Consider the following 15,419-nt stretch of genomic DNA (forward strand, 5'->3'; position numbering starts at 1 on the left):
CTGCTGAGGGCCCAAATCACATTTTTACGGGGTAGGGGTTTTCTTTTCATGACAAATTTATTTAAAAGACATGACTGTTTTGGTCATTTGAAAGTGGTTTTCAGAAACGGCTGATGTGTCAAGAGCCACCCAGTGGAGGCCGGAGAGCACGGGGGAGCCCGGTGTAATGACCGACCTGCTTGGCACTTCGTTCAAAGACCACGTACTGCTGGCACTGGTCTAGCCGTCTCTTTCTCATGGTCCAGTAATGCAATACCCTGTTCTCCCGTTGGAAGAGTTCATTCAAGATATCTAAGAGAGCAAAAACAAAGACGTATGTTGGTACTTACAAGCAGTGGAAACACTTGCAAAATCCCATCCAATGCTATTTAAAGACGTGATGCAAATGTCAGTGTAAGACAGAGTATTAGATTAAGAGCCACACAGCTTGCTCTCCCCACTCAGTGAGTGAGTGTGTCCACCAGTCCACCAATCTCTCCTTCTGCTCTTACCCCAATCTGTTATCTTATGATTGAGGTCATTGGAAACTGAAGGTTGACGTCCAATATCTCGCGTTATCTGGATGAGTGGGATAAGCTATGCACCCCCTGCAGGGCAATCTGACAATGGCTGGAAAAACTTCAGGAGTAGGTAATTTGTTCAACAACATTAAAACCTTCTTGTAGAAGTTATTTAGTATATAGGATCTATGTCATAATGGTGAAGTACTAGAAGAAAACCGTTTTTTTTTTTCTTCTTCTCCTTTTTTTAAAAAATAAAGACAAAAACAAAAATATAAACCATTAGGAGAAGCAAGGACATGAAGCAGAGAAGCATGGAGCCAGAAAGGCCAAAAAACCCCGATAGATAAAGAAAAACCACCATAACAGTACAGCACCAATAAAAAGCAAGTTAAAATTATTGGAAAAATATAAGACACAGACCAAATGTACTTGCTAGTCAGGAAAAAGATGAAAGGTTTATTAGAAAAATGAGCAAAGTGTAAGAAGATTTATTTTTATTTTTAGATTTCATTTATTTATTTGAGAGAGTGATCGTGCAAGAGAGCGTGAGCATAAGCAGGTGGAGGGGCAGAGGGAGAGGGAGAAGCAGACTCTCCTCTGAGCAGGGAGCCCTACGTGGGGCTCAATCCCAGGACCCTGGGATCATGACCTGAGCCGAAGGCAGACGCTTAACTGACTAAGCCACCCGGGTGCCCCGAGCAAAGCATATAAACGTGAAGTTTGTAACATGACCACTAAATACACACAAACACGTTTAACCTCACTCAAACAAAGAGGCCATCCTGCACGCTTTTCCTGCAAGCACTGGTGCTATCCAGCGCTGGCAAGATGGGGGGAGAGGAACGTGCACGGGTGACCCCGTATTACTGAGGGGAAACAGCACCACTCTTGCAGCGGGCACTCTGGCAACAGGTGGCGTCACCAGAAGCGCGCACACCTCTGAACCAGCAATTTATCCTTCAGATGTACGGTGCGTACACAAGCCATATGGACTCGGACGCATGAACATGAAGGCACTGTTTGGAAAAACTGGCAGTGACATCTGAGCCCAACTAGGGGACAGGTTAAGTCAACTGTGAAATCATTATACTGGACATTAGATATCCATATGATAGAGCAGATCTTTAAAGTCTGGTATAGAAAGAGGACTAAGATACATTATTATTAAGTAGACTCGACACCCCGTGTTGGAGCCCAGTCTGAGGCTTGCACTTACCACCCTGCGATCAAGATCTGAGCTGAGATCAAGAGTTAGATGCTTAACATGAACCTGTGAGCAGGATTTATGAGGGAGCTTGGTGGTCATGCTCCACTATCTTTACTGAAAAAGTAAACTTATGTAGTGACACAAATTAAGACTTTGAAGTTTGAGGCTAGTCAAAAAATTAAGCTACCATTTAAATAAAAACATCACATGTAAAACTAACATGAGCCAATGGGTCGTTTCCAGGCTCTTCTTTCTACAGTCCCTGCCTTGGGCCCGACTGACTTGGGGAGAGTAAGTGGCCAGGCAGAGTGCAGAGCACCCCGCCGGGACTAGGACGGAAAACCCCCTGGGGCTTCCTCATGCCCCTGAAGGACTGTCTGGGGTCCTGGGACACAGTCTTTTCCGGCACCATTACCCTTACGTGGATTTACTGCACTGTTACACATGTAAATCTCTTGTCCCCAAGTGCCCAATGAGAGAAACGGGACATTTTGGTTTTAGCTCTTCAGAGCATCCAGAATGATAACACAGAGCAGCAAACACAGTGACCACCCAGTAAGTGTGCATGTGGGACACACACTCCTCACACACACACACACCCCTCGGACTGGTACAACGTGGTAAGGATCCTTACATCTGCGACCAGAGAAAGCTGAGTACAACCAACAACCAAAGGCAATACTGATGGAGGAGAGAAAGGCAGTGACGGTTATATGAAATGAGCCAAATGAACTGATCACCAATGCCAGTAACTTGCTGAGAAGTGGCTGTGTTAGTCACTCATCTCCCCGAGAGAGAAACCCACCAAAGACGACTCTCCTCTGTGTAGCCTGGGGACTCTACCAGTGTGACATTTTTCTGTGACAACTCTGAGAGATGAATCCAGATGAACAAGGAGGGAATATAAGGTACAAAAGTTTCTGCCCATTGTATGGGTTTAAAAAGTGAGATGAATCATTTGTTAATGGGTTATGAAACCCAACTCTGAGCGCTTAGGCTGTGGGCCCAGGTTCCTCCTCTGTTTACTGCCAGCCTCTGAAGCCCCCCGTGAGGGCCTTGATGTCAAGACTCTCTCAAACTCTTATTCATTTTTCTGAGGATCTATTTCCATGTCATCTTAATTGTAAAAAACAAAACAAAACAAACAAACAAAAAACTATGATTAAATCTAAGTTTTAAGTTAGAGAACACCCTCATGTATTTTCACTGTTAAGTACTCAGTCAGAATTCTAAAGTAAAAACCCTCAGTCCCCCTTGCTTCTATTCATACTGATCCTATTAACAGTTTAGTATCAAATTTTCCCAGATCAGTTTCTACGCACTTACATTATATGCATACATAAAAACATACCTTTATAGACTTTTACACTCAAATGATACCAAAAGGTATGATATTTGGCAATTTGATTTTATTAATGCTTTAAGTATATAGAATCAAATAATACCTTCCAGCAAAAACTTTGGTGTACAATTTCCTGACTTGAACTCTTTTTTTTTTTTTTTAAAGATTTTATTTATTTATTTGACAGAGAGAGAGAGACAGAGACAGAGATCACAAGCAGGCAGAGAGGCAGGCAGAGAGAGAGGAGGAAGCAGGCTCCCTGCTGAGCAGAGAGCCCGATGCGGGGCTCGATCCCAGAACCCCGAGATCATGACCTGAGCCGAAGGCAGTGGCTTAACCCACTGAGCCACCCAGGCGCCCCCTGACTTGAACTCTTAAAAGTATTTGACTATAGATAAATTCTGGTTTTTCCTTTTCCCCTAATTTACAATATTTTCCCTTGCTTGCACAAAATACTCCATGCTAATAAATATCATGCTGCATTTTGTCCCTGCTTATACTCTTCAACTTTATTCAGCAAAGTATCAATCTATATCATTTGCTTCATATTTTATTATTAAACAAAGGTAACTGCCAAGAAAGTTAATATGAAACAGACATTTAAAATGAAGCCCTGGGGGACGCCTGGGTGGCTCAGTTGGTTAAGCAGCTGCCTTCAGCTCAGGTCATGATCCCAGCGTCCGGGATCGAGTCCCACATCGGGCTCCTTGCTCAGCAGGGAGCCTGCTTCTCCCTCTGCCTCTGCCTGCCATTCTGTCTGCCTGTGCTCGCTCTCTCTCCCTCTCTCTCTCTGATAAATAAATAAAATCTTTAAAATGAAGCCCTGGGTGGCTCAATCCGTTAAGCAGTTAAACGGCTGCGGCTGCCTTTGGCCCAGGTCATGATTCCAGGGTCTGGAGGTCAAGCCCCGCATCAGGCTCCCTGCTCAGTGGGAAGTCTGCGTCTCCCTCTCCCTCTGCTGCTCCCCTGGCTTATGCTTGTGCTCTCTCAAATAAATAAATAAAATATAAAAATTTAAAAAAAAAACATAAAAACAAATAAAATGAAGCCCTGGATGTCAGGATCTTCGAACACTTCCTGCCAAACAAGCCGCAATGCTCGCCAGTAGAATGACTCGTAGCGGTACTCACTTTTTACTTGTTGTTCAGGGGCTTTGATATGTGTCACCATTCCTGGCATGTTGACACTGTTCCTGTGCAGGTATTTCAAGAAGACATCTGCATTCCTTCTAGCGAGTGTGCAAGCCTAAGAGATACATGGAGGGCAGCGTGTTGTTAACATGACTCAGACAAACACGTGTTTTGAGTACATACGGATGACACCACCATACAGCTCTAACACATGTCTTCACCTAAAACATTCATCGGGCCAACTTGCGGTCTGGAGAGTACATAGGTTATATCCTCTTTCAATTAAAAAAAAAAAATCTGTCTTGGAGCTCTTGCTCTGATGAAACCAGCTGTTGGGTTGAGCGCCGCCCTACAGAGAGGCGCATGGGGCAGGGGACCGAGAGTGGCTGCTGGCAGTCAGAGGGAGAAGCTGGAGGCCTTCTCCTGCCAGGTCTTGAGCTGACCACATCTCCCAGGCAACACCCTGCCTACAGCCTTGGGAGAAACCTTGACTCAGAGCACCCAGCTAAGCTGTGCCCGGATTTCTAGAAAGGGCAGACAGTATTTTCAGCTTTCCAAGTCATACATTCTCTGTCTCCCTGCTGCCAGTACTGAACCCAGCCACTGTGGAGGGAAGTAGCCACGGGCAGCACGGAGATGAGGAGAGCAGATGGATTCAGCTCTCAGGTGCTTAGACTGCCAACCCCTGGTGTGAGCCGTCAGTTTGGGGGTGCCTTGATTTGTGGTGTTACTATGGCAATAGATAACTGGTGGATTCCACATTTATAAACCAAATAAGTTAATTTTATTAATATGTTTTAAAAAAACAAGAGGAAAAATATTCTTAATTATATTTGAGTTGGAAATATCTTATCCAATTCCTATCTCCTTTCTGGAGTTACTCTTTCTTCCAGAAGCTCTGTCTCCTCCTTCAGATACAGGGTATTTAGGCCACAATCTGGACAAGACACAGGGAGCTCATTGTTTCTGGGTGGTCACTGTTTCCAGGCCTTTGCAGTAGATGGAGTTGGGACAATTTTTAATTAAAAGAAGAACGTGTCCTGAGTCTCCACAGATTAGCCTGAAATCGGCTGCATTCCAAACAGCAAGGAAGCGGCAGCAGACGACCGTGGTTATGCAAGGAGGACGTCGGAGCCAACCTGACTGGAAGGAGCTTCCATGAATGGGACGAGTTGAGTATAAAAGGATAAATGACTGCAACTGATCAAAATACACCAAATATCTTAAAATCCAGGAAGACAGAACAAAAACTAATCCTATGTAGAGGTTGCCAGGGCAAACAACCCATTATTCTGAAAATGATAAGCAAATAGAAAGATTCAAGCACTTAGCCTGCCTTTTCTGGACACGCTCTGTTTGAGAGTAACCAAATAGCTAAGGAGGGAATAATTCTAGCTCATCAAGGCAGAAGAAGACAGAATCTCACCATTCTGCAACTCCTAACGCGGCATTTTCACCCCAGGGTACTAGGCCCATCAGGTAAATGCAGACAGAGAAGCACATGATGGATGAACGGACTCCGCACAAATGAAGCACTGAGAAGTCCTTGTATCACACAGACACAAAGAGAAGCGGAACTCGTGTGCCTCCTAACAGAATACCAGGTACGCTGAGCACACACGCACACACACTCACACTCCAACCTGAATCCAAATGAGGCTCTGAACAGAACACACTTAGAGAATCCAGGATGGCGCAAAATGACTCCCCAGGATGCAATTACAGAAATCCAGAGGGAGAGAAATGCTACAGCCTGAGTGACTTACTTCTTCAGCTAATAGATAGTAATAAAAGAGGGGCTGGTATTTAGATTAAAAGAGGTTTCAGAAATATGTCAATACAGTCAACAGGCGGACCGTGTTTGAATCCTGATTAAAACCACATTAAAAAAAAAAAAAACCACATATAAAAGACAATATTGGTCAATTTGAACCAATTGAATTCAATTGGACAATTGAAATGGGAAATTTGAACACTGTTGGATTTTGTATAAGAGATACTGTTAATTTCCAGGATCTGATAATGATATTGCGGTTGTTTCAGAAAGGCAGAATTTACTGTTTAGATACATATGCAAGTATTTACAAATAAAATGATGTAACATCTAGAATTAAAGTAGCCCAGGGAAGGTGGGCATTATGCCCAGGTGCCGATGTTTACGGACACTGGATAAGGACTCAGGAGTTTGTTACCTGTTCTATTTTTGTATGTATCTTTAAATTTTCATAGTGAAAAGTTTAAAGATATCCAATACGCAGACACTAGTGAACCTAGCTGAGTGAAGGAATGTGAACAGATCAGTGAGTATTTTGTTTTATAATTTTATTTAAGTATCTATCTTACTTAGACTAAGGAGTATTTAATTCTGCTTTATCCTGAATGGACTACAGAGAAAGAGAGGCAAATTATGAGGGTTCCTACCGAAATGTCCTCACGGTGGCGGGCATTTCATAAACGTAACGAGCAAGGACACATAAGGCGGGAGCTTTCAAGTCCCCTTTGAAATGGTTCAGCTGGAGGCTGAGGGAGTCACCAGCTGCTTTCCCACCCTGATCGGCTAAAAAGAAAGTCATGTGATGGAAACTCAAAACAAATGACCAGATAGAATTTTCTAAGAGTTACAATCTGTTCTCCCAGACTAAACAGTAACTCTGTCAGGACAGACATCACCTTCGGGATGGAAACAGAAACTATGAAATGTAACAGGAAATGGGGTCGGGAGGTCAGAATGCCAAAGTAAAACTCAATAAAGTGACAATGAAAAGCACACACCGCACCTTTTCTTGAAGGTCTGAGTGACGACAGGCAGAGCCTCAGAAGATTGTCAAGAGTAAAAGAACGCATCACAGAAACATGGAAAAGTTGCCCAATGTATTAAGCACTTTTTACAACATCTGGGTGATTTAGGTACACACACGACAAAGGCAACTAGAGAACCTCCTCATTTAAAGCTTCTCAGAGTCCAGACTTCCAGCCAGGCTTGAATGGGATTAAGTTTCTTTTGCAGGAAACACTTCCTGAACGAAGTAACCAATCCTGCATACCACAAGAGCTGTTCCTGCTTTGGGTCTACTCTGCACTGGGTTCAGGCTTTATTTCTAAAAAGGCTGAATTTCCAAAGGAAGATTCTTTAAGCTATAGGCTTTTCTGTCTCACTGAATCAGTCAGTCTCTGTTCAGAATCATCTGGTGTTCTGATGTCCACCCAGGCCCTATTCGCAGGGGTTTCCAGCTCTCTGGGAAAACCAGAGTGCAAATCACAAATGGAAGATTTTAAGACTTTCTCTGACCAGCTGGCCCGGGGCTGATGCACCGTCACACAGGGGAAAGCTGCAGGTGGGGGGAGCCCCCCGGGACGTGGAGGAGGCCACACGCCTGGCGCGTGGGGACATCTGTGGTTCTCTGACGGGACAGTCCAGACCCTGCCACCTTCAGGCAAACCCTCTCACGTCTGTGTCCCCTGTTCAGAGAGGCACCAGCACCCCAAAGGGCCGCCTCCATACCTTCAGGAATGCTTCCTTTTGCTCCAGATGCTTGCTGATCATTGGGGTGACGTGGTCCGTCTCCGAGTTGGGGCCCAGCTTGTCGGCTCCTCCACACCAGTCCTCTTCTCTCTTGTACTCCTGCTCCAGGCTCTCGAGGACACTGCAGACCTGTGAGCAGAGGAGTCGCAGGCTCAGAGCAGGCCGGTCAGGCACAGGTCAGCATCTCTGGCAAGTGTGGCAGGTCATGTGCTAGGGACAAAGGTGCTGGCCTGGGGACCAAGACCATCGGAAGGAACCATGGGCTCCGTCTTAAGCGAGGGCAAATGCAGGGGACAAAGCAGGCAGTAGACAGGCCTTTCAGAACAAAAACCAAATAAAAACAGAATTCCTGGTCTCTCTCCGGTGTGTTTCAGCCTGTGTATTTAAATGAGAGGAAAACGGAGGTCTTCTCAGCTCCTTTCCAACCTATTACTCTTTGATTCCTGAGATAAGCAGGAATTCTTCTACTTCTAGAATGCTCTTCCCTGCCTGCAGTTGAACTGACAGGCTTAGTAATGACTGCGGGGTTAATGACAGAGCTGTCCGATAAAACGCAGCTCGACATAAAAGGCTGGTCAGGAGCCCAGGGCACAGGACCTGTCTCCTCACCTGCTCTGAGGTTTTGTAGAAGGCGACAGACGCGTTCACGAGCTTGAGACGGTCTTCCATCTTGAGCATGAGCTGCTGCCAGTGGGAGGCCACCTTCTCGGCGCAGTCCCGAATCATGTCCATGTCGTAGTGATTGGCCTGCAGCATGGCTTCTGCCTTCTGCTGCACCTGCAGGGCGCTCTGGTGTGTTTTCTAAGGAAATAGAAAGGAGAAGGGAAGCTTACTTAACTGGGCTGCCATGCGTTTACTGGAAAGGAACACGGAAGGCTGCTGTGGTACCGCTCCTCCTGTTTTTATAGAAACAACTTCACTTAATACTCATTAGGACACTTCCACAAACACAGCAGACTGCTCAGTCAAAAAAGAAGAAGAAGAAGTTGTTTTCACAGTTTTCATGCCTAACAACAATTGCATTTATATTTAAATTACCTAACGAAGATGAAATTCATTACGACATTCCAGAATGGGTCCCCGTCGTGGGGTTCTCAGCTTGAGAAATAGCAGAGAAAAGCCTTAAGAGCCAATACTCTGAAAAAGCTGCTGAAATGTTCCAAGTTTATTCTTCCTATTGAGCTTCCTTATAACAGCAGCTGGAGGCACACAGACACATGGAGAAAAAGGTGGCCACCCTGAATGCCTTCTTCATTTTTACCTTAAACTTTAGACTTGAGTAAAAAGTTTTCAAGAACTACACACCTTTAAAAAGAGAGAGAGAGAAACATAATTCAAAGCCAGGAATGAGCTAAGGGTATACTCTGGAGGCTCATGCCATATTAAAATATCAAAATAACATCAGAAACCCAGTAGGAATTCCTGCTTGTGGACGTTCACTAGAAGATTCCGTGAGGGGCTGACAGGTCAGATTCTCCCAAAGAAGAATCATAGCACCAGACAGAAGAGCAGTTAGGGGGAGTACATGGGTCTCTGTGGACACAGAGTAATTTTCTTTTTTACTTTTTTTTTTTTTTTTTTTTTGCCACAGCAAAATTTTGCATTTTACTAGAAAGGTACTAAATGACCCCACAAAAGATTATATGCAGTATGACCAACGCTGTCCTTCACCCAGACACACTGACACGTATTAGCAACTTAATTATTAGAAATCACTAGGCATAGCGTATAGTTTTCAGAAGATGCCTAGAGTCTGGGCTTCAGGAAGAAGTGTTAATATGTGCCTGTTGGAGCTGAGTAGTTGAAAATACGTCCATCTTGAAAATAAATTAATGGTATTTTCTGTGGCTTTTTTCTCTATGTATGTAACAAGTAATCTGTAATCAAATGCTCTTTTTCCCATTACCTTGAGACTACCTACCATAATTAACTCCCCCCTCCCCCAAAACACAACAAATAATTAATTCATGTGCCATGACAGTGAATCTGAGCGGGCCTGGACCTCGCCTGGCACTGACCCACGAAGGTGAGGACCGCTGCTTGGAACCAGGGTCGAGGAGTTCCGTGGACGGTGCTGTTTATTGGTGACGTGTACAGCTCTGCTCTGTCCAGGAGCATGTGGACAAGACCCGCAAAACGTAAAGCCCCTCAGCCCAGACTCCAGCTCGGGTTCTCAGGTGCAGGTGCTCCTGGCAGCGGGGGCTCAGTAGACCAGGAGGGAGGAGGGAGGAGGGAGGCGGGAGGCGGGAGGCGGGAGGCGGGCCGGCATCCCTACCTCGATGGCGTGCTGGAACTGCTCATGCTCCCTCTGTAGCTGCTCTGCCTCTTGCAACGAGCTGGCTGTGATGAGTCCAGCGTTCAGCATCGACTCTCCATTGCGGATCCAGCCCAGCACCTGAAACACGACACGGGGACCTCCAAGCATCAGCCCCCTGCAGGAGATCCCCCTGTGGGCCAGCAGGGACACGAGCCACGCGGACAAGGTGCTCAAGCTGCTCATGTCAGCTGTGAAGCACGGGTCTCCTTATGATCCCTCGGCCGACAGCCTGACGTCTTTCCACAGTATCCGATCCTGAGTGCTGCATTTTAAAATTAAATCAGTTCTCTTACAGCTTCAAATGGGTGCTGAAGAGGTGGGGAGTCCGGAGGATTGTGATTATTAGTCCACAGGTCAAAACAGATTATGAATGACCTATTAGAATATCTACTACCACAGTTCCCTGAAAATGGGGTGCCTAGGTGGCTCAGTTGGTTTAGCCTCTGCCTTCCCAGGCACGATCCCAGGGTCCTGGGCTCCCTGCTCAGCGGGCAGTCTGCTCCTCCCTCTCCCTCTGCCCCTCCACTCCTGCTCGTGCGTAACCTGCACACTCGGTCTCTCTCAAGTAAATAAAATCTTTAGAAAAAACACGAAATTGGGTGCCTGGGTGGCTCAGTGGGTTAAGCCGCTGCCTTCGGCTCAGGTCATGATCTCGGGGTCCTGGGATCGAGTCCCGCATCAGGCTCTCTGCTCAGCAGGGAGTCTGCTTCCTCCTCTCTCTCTCTCTGCCTGCCTCTCTGCCTACTTGTGATCTCTCTGTCAAATAAATTAAAAAAAAAAAAAAGAAAAAGAAAAAACACGAAATAATTCCCTGATAACCAAGAAAAATATTTTTCATTCCTTTTTAAATAAATATGCAAAATTAGCAAACTGCTTAATAAGAAAACTGTTTTATTTCACCAACATATTTTCCAATTTAGTGCCAGTGCTAAACGGCCCGCTAACCGAAGAGCCGATTCCCCGGAGCTCCGAGGCTCAGGGTCGCCCCCCGGGATTCTCAGCATCACACACCAACAAGAGCACCCCAACTGTGGCAGCCACAGGACTGTGGAAGGTCACCGCGGGTAGTTATTTGTGGCCCAGACCGTTGCTTACCTACCCAATACCTACTTCTCCTCATCTCCTGTCTCAGAGAGCCCTGACTCTGGGGGGTGGGGAGCGGAGGTTACAATAAAGCCACTTCACTGCCCCGCCACCATCGCTCCGTTACCGTCATTAGCGTCAGGACACTCTCTCCAGCTACTGAGACCAGCACCGTGTGAGCACCCTTCTTCTCTGAGGCAAGTGTTGCTTCCTCCCCGTTATGTCTTTCCCCTCCTGCTGCCTGGAAAGTGCCGGGGAGCCGGGGCTACAGCAGCCGCCTGACAGCTTGTCGCCCATGTATCTACCTGACCTGTCTTGTGGCCACGCAGACGCCAGTCAGTAATTTCTGAGCACCACTTTTAGACTGTTATAGGCGAATGCAATTCCTCGTGAATAGTTTATGCCTTTGTTTCTCAGACACACTGTTTTGTTTTTAGCAAGAAGGAACGTTTTATTAACTGGTCTTTAAGAGGCAGATCACGATACCTCATCTCACCACATGGGAGACCAGCAGGTGCTCCTTAAAGCTCTCCAGTGGGACAGTGTATCTGCCGGAGTGTGGGTGCCGCCCACTTAGGGCCCACACCTGCTCACACTCCAGAGGCCCCTTCTCCCCCTGCTCAACCTAACACACGCTTTTCTGTGTCTCCACCGGAATCCCAGAAAGCCCTACTTTCCCTGTATCACGGCGGTAGGAGTGGTTTCTCTGATCATGAGATAAAATGTCACATACACGAAGAGTGTGCACAGGAATCCCATGAGCCAGGAGCCAGGAGCAGCCCCTTGCTGACGTTCCATTTTCATCTGGCCATGCTCTCTGAGATAGGACAGTGGAGCAGGCTGGCCACAGGAGACAACCCCAGCCCTCTCTGGCCTGTGACCCCATGCATACTGAAAACAGCCAATCTGGCAGAACAATCCTACAGTTATTTAGCCTGAGAAGCAACGTGCTCAGTTTCAACAAGAGACCACCGAGGACAAAACAAACTAAGCAGATGTTCCCTTCCGGTGATCCACCTGCTGGGCGGGGAAGGTCTCTCACTGCAGAGGAAGCACAAGGCAGTCCAGGCACTGGCTCCGTCCTCGCCTCCGAGCTGTGGCCGTACGGAGATTCACGCCATACTTCCAATAGCTGTGCTCTGTGTCCCAGGTGGCCAGGAGGTCCCTCCCCGGAGGGCTAGTGGCGCGGGGTCCCTCGAGGCCGGCAGCTGGCTTACCTGCTTCACTTCGGCCTGCAGATGGCGAAGCTGCACGCACTGCTCCAGGTGCTTCCGATGCTGTTCCGCCGCCACGTCCAGCTCCTGCTGCTTCTCGTGGAGGAACTCCAGCAGGTCCTGGACCCGAGTTGCCATGTCCACATCTCTATCGCAAAGCAGCTCCACGCCTGCGGACAATGAAGGGAGAGCCCAGAGGTTGATGGGCACATCTGCCGCTCTTCAGCCACACAACACACACTGCACTTTTGTGAACAGGCTGGAACAGGCCTATTACCTAGAATGCTAAGTGCAAGGAAGGCGGAGTGGGCAGAGGAGTGTTTACATGTGCATGCGAGGGGGTCTGTAAGAATGTATCTGATGTGTTCCAAAGCAAAACGTAATGTAGAGCTAATCAAACCAAACCCATTTCCCATCAATCTGTTTCTGCAGCGGTAACAGGGCACTCGAGCCCCTTGGCTTGACCAGTGAGCGAATGTGGGCTTGTTTTTGCTGCACCTCCACTGGCACCCAGCTTACTCTTCAGGAAGCATTTAATCTGATTTGTGTAAAATGAGTAACGGAGCAGCAGGTTGCTGCTAAGTTTCAAGCACTAGGGACATCTCTCTACATTTCTGAGCCTAGAGTGACATCTGCTGGTAACACATCAACTAAGACAGGAAATGAAGGATGTGAACATTCTTTTGAGATTCCCATTTCACTTGTGGATGTACAACCAGAGTTCATGCTCCCTGAGATGACAGGCAAGAGTAACAAGGGTAAGGACACTAATCGTAATGTTACACGTGATCACAGGACGTGGAAATAAAACGGCAAACTGTTCCTTCTGAAGAGCCAGTACCCAGAATATCTACATCACGGTGGCTCACTAAACTTTGCGGCCGGCACACTAACAGGTTGAGTTCCTGTATGACATGATAACACCGCAACTGACAGCATGACATGCACTCCTTACCGGAGGCCTGAACTTCATTGACATACTGCAGAAGGTCCTGCCCTTGGTGGATGACATCGAAGGTCAAGTTGTTCATGGTCAGAGCTTTGTCTGCATGGTGCTGGAGGCGCTGTTCTGCTATCGTGAGATCTTCCGTGTCAAAGTCGTTCATTTGCTGAGAAAGCTCATCGTTCCAAGACTCAAGGTCTGAGATGATCTGACAGAGGAGAGTATCTTTTTAGGACCAAGACTTAGAAAATAAGTATTTGCTGCAGCATCTCACTGTGCCAAGGAAGGAAGGAAGGGACTAATGTGACCATGTCCAAAGGACATGGAAGCCAGCTATAGGGGCTCCCACAAGCCACAGATGGGGCAGTTAGATTAAAAAAAAAAAAAAAATCTATCATGAGTGAATAAAATTTTAAAAATCTATAAAAACACATTAATTCCTAATGATTTTTTTTTTTTAAAGAAGAAGAGGTAAAAAGCTTAAAATTAAATGAAAAACTCCTCTGATTAGAAGTTGTCTGCAAACCAACCTATATCTGGAACCTGGTAAAAGAGATAATTATTTAAACCTTTGATAACAATGAAGGAAGGTTTCCCTTTATAGATAGATCTAGTTATTAAATGTAGAAATAATAAAATCATGAAGTTTTTTTCTAATTCTGTATTGAAATTCTAGTGAAGTAACGCTTCGGGCCAGGATCATCAACGTGCAATAAACTACAACGGAAGGGATGGAGGGAATTCATGGGAGGATCAGGCCGCCAGCCCTTAACCCCACAGACCAGCATTAGCTCCCTAAAGAAGTGGGACCAGATAGGACCAGCCACCTAACAGGTGAAGCCGTGGACCCTGGGAGCATCTGGCACAGAAACGTGAATCTTAACCAGGTCTTTACACTGAACGTTCAAGTTTATAGGAAATACCAGGAAAAGAAAAAACAGAAGAAAATCACTAAGTGAATGCAGAACGTGGGACCTAATTTCTTCCGCTAATGCAGTCATTCCAACAAGTCACAGCAGGAAATAAAAGAAGGGTGGATGGAGAGATGCTTCTGGATGGAAAGACTATCAGCCACACAAGTGGCGCCCACACCTCCCCGGCCCCAGGCAGCTGCAGAGGTCTGAGCAGGGGCTGGGTGTTAGTTAGCGATCAAGGACTCCGATTGGTGAGGGGCGGCAGACTGTGGTTATGTGGGGAAAGGCCTTACTTTGTCGAGATATTTATGAAAGTCTTCAGGAGGGACGCGGTAAGCTGGCAAAACTTTGCTCTAGGACGCTACCGCACAACAGTAACAAGAGTGGGTATGTTTGCAGCAAGAACACACAATCCTGCCCCATTTGGGAGACGGGCATTTGGACGTTCGCTGCTTCACCCTTGCTACTCGGGAGCTGGTTTGAAAACTTTTGTAATCTACTTTTTAAAATTAAGGCTAAAAATTATGAAACCCAGAAAGAAGGAAAAAATCTCTTGTGAAAGAACACTATATTACCTCTACCTCAGTGGAATAACCTTTCCCATGAGTCCTGATTTCCTTATCCAGATGAGCAGTGACTACCTGCGGGTAAAAATCTGACAACGTGAGAGAGGTCACATTGAACCTAGCTAGGAGATGGGAAGTAATAAAAACTGCAAGCTTCCCCAGACTCCTAGAGCACAAATCTTCTGGATTTATTCAGTCATTAGTAGGGTCTGCATATAGTATGTGTATTCACATTAATTTATTAAATTGGGCTAATTTATAAGATTAATAAATTTTAAAAATGTTAAATTATGCATAAGCCAAAGTCACTGAGGGAAAATATTTTTTAAAAGGAAAGAGTCAGGGCACCTGGGTGGCTCAGTGGGTTAAAGCCTCTGCCTTCGGCTCAGGTCATGATCCCGGGGTCCTGGGATCAAGCCCCGCATCTGGCTCTCTGCTCCACAGGGAGCCTGCTTCCTCCTCTCTCTCTGCCTACCTGCCATCTCTCTCTGTCAAATAAATAAATAAAATCTTTTAAAAAAAATTAAAAAAAAATGGAAAGAGTTTACCATACCTTTAATCTTTATCTCTACCCTAAGGGGGATTTTCTTTCTTAAGGTTCCTTTTCTGACACTGAGGTAGGAGAGGGTTAGATGTGGCTGAGACAGACTCAGCAATGTCTCATGGAGAAAGCATCA

General features: G+C 46.2%; 1 protein-coding gene across 2 annotated transcripts in view; it reads right to left on the reverse strand.

The window, feature by feature from the left end:
- The window catches only part of TRIO (trio Rho guanine nucleotide exchange factor), a 226,386-nt gene that overhangs the window by 119,483 nt on the left and 91,484 nt on the right, over positions 1–15,419 (reverse strand). For both annotated transcript variants that reach the window (XM_044233736.1, XM_044233744.1), the window contains exons 13-19: positions 13,275–13,470; positions 12,323–12,489; positions 9,981–10,100; positions 8,315–8,506; positions 7,685–7,834; positions 4,183–4,297; positions 176–291 (exon numbers count right to left, since the gene is read on the reverse strand). In XM_044233736.1, the coding sequence (XP_044089671.1) occupies positions 176–291; positions 4,183–4,297; positions 7,685–7,834; positions 8,315–8,506; positions 9,981–10,100; positions 12,323–12,489; positions 13,275–13,470 (1,056 nt within the window). The remainder of the gene's footprint in view (positions 1–175; positions 292–4,182; positions 4,298–7,684; positions 7,835–8,314; positions 8,507–9,980; positions 10,101–12,322; positions 12,490–13,274; positions 13,471–15,419) is intronic.

Source organism: Neovison vison, chromosome 1 (assembly GCF_020171115.1).
Source record: "Neovison vison isolate M4711 chromosome 1, ASM_NN_V1, whole genome shotgun sequence".
NCBI classification, from domain to species: domain Eukaryota; kingdom Metazoa; phylum Chordata; class Mammalia; order Carnivora; family Mustelidae; genus Neogale; species Neogale vison.